Here is a 7,795-nt window from a genome sequence, read left to right as displayed (position 1 = left end):
GACCGAAATAAATTGTTGATTGTGGTAACGAAAGAACTAAACATTCATTAAAAAACAATGTATATTACATTGTTTATTAGATATAATTATGGTCCGTATATCTCTACATATGCATAGTCATCAATAACATATAGACTAACTGAATAATATATAATAAAATGTTGTTCAGTTAATGTTATTCAACTGGGAAATTACTCATGTCCCCGAATAACCCGGAACGTCTCTAGATTTACTAAACATATAATTATTTTTTTTTCACATATGAAACCCTTGGTTCACGTGTAGTTTGTTTTTATTTGTGTTCTACGTTGTGAACAATTCTAATCATGTGACCACAGTATCCATGACGTACTTCACACGGGAACACTGTGACGTTCACCGACAGAGGTCGTGCTTGGCAACCAGTCCTCCATACTTATGGTGGAAAATAGCAACAGACTGTGGTGGAAATAACGTTATTTAGATAGAAGTTTACAGCAGATCAGGTAGATTTTAACGATTATGGATAAAAAGAATATTATGTGATCTGTTTCTGAATATCAAATGTGGACTTTAGGAACAGAAATTTGTGAAATCAATAGCGAAAACCGGGGGACATGACTACCCGGGTAAAACCTCTGCCAGTACAGGTGCAGAGAACACGATCAATGTTAACCACCGGAGATATGTATACTCATAATACTCTAGAAGGCACCAGCCACCACCTCCCACCTATAGCTAGCCAGACCGTTGGGGGAGCGCACAGCGCTCACGTTACCACAACTACTGGCCATTCTGGACACGGCGTCAAAGTCCAGCAACTCTACGAGGACCATAAACACCACCACGACAAGCATGTCACCATCCAGCATGGAGGAACCAGTGAACAGGAAGTCGTACCCCAAAACATGCGACCCAGCTCAAGTGCAGGGAGTCAGGGAAGTAAGACAGGCTCAGCTGCAGCTCGCCGGAATAACTCAATGAGTCCTGAGTCTGCAATGAAACAGTACATGCATAAGCTGACTTCGTTTGAGCATCATGAAATTTTTAACTATCCGTCTATCTTCTTTGTGGGACAGAATGCAAAGAAACGTCAGGGTGTCGTCGGTGGGGCCAATAACAATGGATACGATGATGAAAATGGATCGTATATTCACGTACCTCATGATCATATTGGATACCGGTATGAAGTGCTCAAAGTCATTGGTAAAGGAAGTTTTGGACAAGTTGTTAAAGCTTATGATCATAAGATTAATTCACATATAGCATTAAAAATGGTGAGAAACGAGAAACGCTTTCATCGACAAGCTCAAGAAGAGATTCGTATCTTGGAACATCTGAAAAAACAAGATAAGGACAATGCTATGAACATCGTTCATATGCTTGAGCATTTTACATTCCGTAACCATATATGTATTACATTTGAACTCTTGAGCATGAATTTGTATGAACTGATCAAGAAAAACAAATTCCAAGGATTTAGCTTACAGCTAGTGAGGAAATTTGCACATTCCATTTTGCAATGTTTGGATGCTTTGTACAAAAATAGGATCATTCACTGTGATCTCAAGCCTGAAAACATTCTCCTTAAACAGCAGGGAAGAAGTGGCATCAAAGTCATTGATTTTGGATCCAGTTGTTACGAACACCAGCGTATATATACATATATTCAGTCCCGCTTCTACAGAGCTCCTGAAGTAATTTTGGGAGCCAAATATGGCATGCCGATAGATATGTGGAGTTTAGGATGCATATTAGCTGAACTTTTAACAGGGTATCCTTTGTTCCCTGGAGAAGATGAAGGGGACCAATTAGCTTGTATAATAGAGTTACAAGGCATGCCACCTCAGAAGTTGCTTGATCAGTCCAAACGAGCGAGGAATTTCATCAGTTCCAAAGGCTTCCCCAGGTACTGCACTGTTACCACCCTGCCAGATGGCAGCACCGTGCTGAATGGATGCCGCTCAAGACGAGGCAAACCAAGGGGGCCACCAAGTAGTAAGGAAATGGTCACCGCCCTGAAAGGATGTGAAGATCCACTTTTCCTGGACTTCATGAAGCGCTGCTTGGATTGGGATCCATCTACAAGGATGACACCAGGGCAGGCTTTGCGTCACCCGTGGCTAAGACGAAGATTGCCAAAACCCCCTACAATGGATAGCCGTGCAGATTCTGCGTCGCGCCGAAAATCAACCGCCAACACCGCGAGCGCAGTGATACCCAAACTTGCAAGTGGCACATCGAGTGGAAAAGGGAGAAATAACATCATAACAGATGACATGTCTGCGCCGATGCACAATCGAACCCGACTGCCACAAATCGGTTCCACATTATAGGAGCAATTTACTTGTGATATAGTGTTCTTGTGATATTTTTTTAAGCCGTCCACAAAAACTGATTTTTAGTCAATGACTGTGCATGGTTTTACAAGAAGTTACAATCTTGTTTTTGTGTTTATAATATACTATCTGGCCTTCTTATCTGATTACTTGGAGCATGTTTTGTGACGGATTGCATGTGTAATCATGAATTAACATACAAAACCTTTTAGGGAGTAAGTTGTCAGTGTAATATGTATTGCAATCCAATCTATCAGTATTTCCTGTACAAGAGAATGAAGTGTATATGCATTTTGTGTGATGCATTATTTAAAAGTACTGAGAATCAGCCCAATGTTTTTACATTCTTTACAAACAAAAAATACTGCACTTTGTTGTTTTACATTTTGTAGATTTAATTTTATAAAGAAAATGTTTCATTTTAAGATCTTTTTTAAAGAACATTTTGAGCACAGAATCTCCACTCCATAATCTTTTGGCCAAAAGCTTAATATCAACTATGTTAAAAAAAAGAAGCAATTTACAATCTCAGGATGATTTTCTGTCAGATATCAGATGAAATGAGCAAAGTCAATTACTGATAAGGAATCTGTCCTTTTTCTTTGCTTAATTAAATATGCAATACACCTATGTATCACCTAGTCTAGGGGCTAGCTGCCTGGAGGTTGTATTGATTTTTCATTACCGACATTCCCATGTATAATGAGGCAGTATTGATTTCACCTCAGGAGTTTTAAATCAAATTTAGTTAATCTTGCTTTAGCACAAAAGAAATTTTATTTCAGTTTATTTTCTCTCTTTCTTTAGACAATAGAACTACTGTCTGTGATCAGCTTCAAAATGTAAACAATAACACTTTTACTTTAATGGATATTTTTTTAACATGGGTCATCGATTGTTTTAGGTTTTTTCTATAGTTAAATAACTTCAAAACACTTAGGTAATTGTTATTTGTTCAGTGTTGGTTATATGGTTTTCTTTATTTTCAAGAGTTTAAAGGAAATTATTTGTTGAAGGAAATATCTTTTCAACATTATTAAATTATGAAATATTTTTAAACAATACAGAAAAAAATATCCTGTATACACAATTTATATTTTGCCTGCAGAATTTTTATATTGTTGAAGAGTCTATAAGAACAAAGTTCTTTACGTACAAATTGCCATGAATATTTCAGCAGGAATTTTAGTGCCCAAGTGCCAAATAAATGGAGCCTCTGTGAATATATTGTATTGCATTGACTGTAATCTTCATCCTTTATATTGCTCTATAATGTGTGAAACTACAACTTTTTACTGCCATTTATCCTAATTACTCTTTTAAAAACGGAAAAACAATGTCGTCCATTTTACTCTTCACAGCTTTTTATCTCTACTACATTGCATGTTGTGAGTTTATGATAATTGAGGTAGTGATCTACGTGATTGTTGATTTGTTTTTTAAAAATTTTGTTGAATGAAACATTTCAAATCATTTATGTACTGTTATTTCTGCAGATTAAAGAAATGTTTTTGAAGTGTGATCTGTTAATTATAAGTCTCTTTTTATTAAAATCTTTTTTTTTTATTTTTGTGTTTAATCTGATGTGTTTTATATATATTTCCACTGTTTATTTTTTATTAGTTTTGTATCATTTTGATGAATTTTGTAAATAGTGGAAATTTGACCAACCATTGGTCTGAGATTGCCTGTCCATACATTATTGTATATAGAACAAACTAACATTATAAATATCATCTCCCCAACAGTCAAAGCCTTGTTTTAATGGTTTATACAGTTTCTATGATTTCATCTTCTCCCTCTTTTTCTAAGATTCACTGTGGAGTGTCTGTTTGTCTGTATGTATAGCTGTTCCTAAGTGAACTTCATCAAACTTAGCAATGATCCCCTTTTGACATTGAAGGGGCTTTCACTCCTTATTTTAAAGTGGTGTATTTTGTGTTTGAAAAATGCATAATATGCCTCCTTGTTTGTTCTCAATATAAAACAGTACCTTCACGCCTGTTGAGATGTCCTTTTACAAAATTGTACTTGACAATTATGTATATTAAAACACACATGAAAGCTACGCCATTGTTATTGTGCATTTAGGTGAAAAGGGGCAAATGTGAATTATAATTTATTTCTTTGAAGTGAATGAATTTATACATTTTCAATTCTGCAGTTTATGTAGATTAAGTGTGTATTACATAACATCACAAGTTTTATCATCGCATAGTTTATCTTGGACAGCAATGGATGACTATTTTATACTTGACATATCGTTTGAGCCATCTTGAGGTTTATTCAAAAGGACCAAAAGTATGTATTTGTTATTCATACAAGGGATTATTATGGACATTGTAATCAAAAATTGGATTTAAAGACGATAAGTTCATTTTCTGGAACAGTCCAAACATTGCACAGATATTTAAAGGTTTTTCGTGTTCTAAGGTAGAATGCGTCTAAGTAAACCAGCAACTATGGTACATGTACATGTACACTGTAACTTGTCACATTTGGAATGCCTGCATGATTTGTATGGTAATTTTTCAGGACTCTATCTTTGTAGAAATGGAGTTATTCTACAGAGAAGCTAATTCTTACCAGGCTATAGTCATGATCTTGCATTGTAATACGTGGACTGTTCGTATATTAACCAGCTAGCTAACATGGAAACCTCTGAAACGTCCGCCTGAATATATCAGAGCACCTACACAAAACTGCTACAAATGTTCAGTTGTTATGATCTGTACATTCATTGTTAGGATTGATCTCTTACAAATTGTACAGCTGTATTAAAGTTATTGGAAATTACTGCGAAATAATCTGCAAGCATAGCACCACACGTAAGAATCGTAGCCTGTGATCGGGACTCCAGTGGAGACTTCCTACCGTGAGTCACCCGTAATCAATGATTCTTGTGGTTAGTAAACACAGGGGGCACGGTTGTATCATGGCTACATTTACCAAAAGTGATTTTGAAACATTTAATTCTAGAAACCCCGCCTCCGTCTTTTAATGGTCCAGATTTTTATTGGTACTTTTTTAAAGTGGACCAATAGCAATGTTCGACCAAAAATGTTTAGGGTTCGATTCTTTCAGTACGTATACTATTTCACGCGTTCTTATGTCCATTTGCTCCTTATTATTCGAAGTCAAGTCAAAAGTATCTCTCCGCGAACATCTTTTAGCAATTAGGAGTTGACTCTTGCTGTCTTGGCGACAACTCTCCCGAAACACTTCTGGGGGACCCAACATTTTACATCCGGGATTGTAACTAAATAGATAATTTGGACTCAAAAGCATACATTACGATCGTGTTTATCTTGACTGCGATATGCAGTGATTGAACGACGTTTAATTTTTTATCAGTATTTTGTAATGAACGAAAATTAAGGAATCCCTTGAAATCGGTATAGGATTTGCATGAAATTATTTTGACCAAACATAGTTGGGAAAGATTTTTTTTAAACTGAAAAATCCAACGGATTTTATATTTATAAATTCTAATTTACTTTAAAAAAATATTTTTATACTTTTAATTTTTATAGAGGGATAGCAAAATGTAAGCATATAGCGTAGTGGGGATTCATATAGCATAGTGGGGATACATATACAAAGTACATAAGATCACGTATCTCTGTAAAGTATTACTACCTTTAATACACGTGTTTCAAAATTCTGTTAATGCAGGATTAGTTAATGTTTGGCTGTAACTAATTAAATCCTGGGGATTTACGCATGGCTGGTTGATACGTCTTCAAAATAATTAAAATATACAATCAGTTGCCAAAAGGTTTTGAATGAAATTAAAATGAATCGCGTATAATCATCAGATATCTTTAAATACTGTTTGGACGTCGATCGTAAATTTTAAATAACTTGTAAAGGAAACAAATCGTTTGCAAATATTTTGATACATGTATATGTACCGGTATATATCATGGTGGTTTAAGACCCCTCCCCCCCCCTTTTTTTATAGCGAGTTGAAAGTTGACTTTGAAGGCAGGTTGCGCCAAAAGGTTGCTATACTTGCCGTATATGTAACCACACCGGCGTTCATATTCGTTGATATGTTGATAGTTACTACACGCCAAGGTTTATGTCTTTCACAAAAGAACAAGATCTCCAGTTTCAAAATTAAAAGCTGATTTATAGACAAGGATTAGACGAGGTTTGGGGGATTTAAACTGGTGTCTATAGGTTAGCTCAAGTGATTAAGAAACAGTTCAATCCAAACATGCAGGCATATCGAAACCTCAACACAACGTGTACATAATCGATGCATTGACAAGAAAAACAGTTGAGAGATTTTCCATTTTTTATTTAAATTTATCCAAATTCGATATTCTTGTATTTCTTATGTGCTGAAACTACATTTAGCAAATATCGACATTAGAGGCAAATATTGGTCGTATTTTGACGACGATAAAGAATCAGTCAAGTTTTGTATGTTTTGTCTCTAAGTTTAACAGAATTACATGTACTATTCGCTATGGAAACAGCTTGATGTAATTGTACGATATCCACCAAGTACATCATGATCTTGAATTTTCTCTGCCTTGCCACCTTGCAACGCTGCATGATATTTTGTACGTAGATGGTTCAGATGTTTGACCTAATTGGAACATTTTCTAAAGTAGGACAAACTCGTTAATGCACACAGTACTTGATCCTCGCCCATTAACGTCGTCCAATCATTGCACCACTTCACAGCAAAGGAGTGTTCGGCACGGTATTCCAGTCGTTCAAAGACGTAGTGGACCAGAATCTCTCTGCGAAAACTGCTGGTCTCTTCCTGAAAGAAGAAGGCCATTAATTGCATCACCATTTACAAGGATGCGGCAGACATCAAACGATGGCGATGTAAATAATCAACAGCTGCAGTTTTGTGTCTGCAGTCATGACCGATAACTTTGTTTACAAAGGGTACCAAATAATAGTCCAAATTGCTAAATAAATCTAGTAGCTTCCTTTTTATGAAATATTGGTTGAATATAGGTCATATCCGATTAAGAATAATCCAAAGAACATGCAAACAGTTTATCAGTTTTTGAATCGATCTGGATACAGAAACATTTGGATTTATCATAGAAACTGTTAGCCCTAGCATTCTTGCTAATCACAAACCAAAATAGTTCTCTATACCGTATAATATTAATAAATAGATGACGTCGGTTTATCATGATCAAGCAAAACATATGACACATTTTATACCACAGGATCATATTGTTTGTTTATTGGAAAATTTAATCTGTAGATGTGCACGATGGATTTACCTCATTTTTCGTAAGAGGGATCATTGCAACAGTGGAACGTGCCGGCGGCCATGCAGAGTTTTCAATGAGCTGCAAAGAACGAGTTAACTCCGGACCACTTTTGTGCATGACGAGATTCCTTGATTCATGGCAAAGTGTAGTTTTTACTTTTTGAGTAATTAAAGAGGTACTATATCATGCTGTAGTGCAGAGGTTAAGCATGGTCTAGTAAAAATT

At 35.8% G+C, this 7,795-nt stretch overlaps 1 protein-coding gene across 1 annotated transcript; it reads left to right on the top strand.

Moving 5' to 3' along the window:
- The first annotated feature begins 348 nt into the window (after positions 1-348).
- Positions 349-4,386, top strand: LOC128157836 (dual specificity tyrosine-phosphorylation-regulated kinase 2-like). The gene has a single exon (XM_052820496.1). The coding sequence runs from the start codon at positions 597-599 to the stop codon at positions 2,313-2,315; it is 1,719 nt and encodes a 572-aa protein (XP_052676456.1). The 5' UTR covers positions 349-596; the 3' UTR covers positions 2,316-4,386.
- The last annotated feature ends 3,409 nt before the right edge of the window (positions 4,387-7,795 follow it).

The sequence above is a fragment of the Crassostrea angulata genome, chromosome 8 (genome assembly GCF_025612915.1).
Source record: "Crassostrea angulata isolate pt1a10 chromosome 8, ASM2561291v2, whole genome shotgun sequence".
Classification (NCBI taxonomy): Eukaryota; Metazoa; Mollusca; class Bivalvia; order Ostreida; family Ostreidae; genus Magallana; species Magallana angulata.
This window is presented reverse-complemented; position numbering and strand designations above follow the sequence as displayed.

What these genes read in the sequence shown, in the direction of transcription:
- LOC128157836 (XM_052820496.1), top strand. Translation starts at nt 597, where the DNA reads ATGACTACCCGGGTAAAACCTCTGCCAGTACAGGTGCAGAGAACACGA.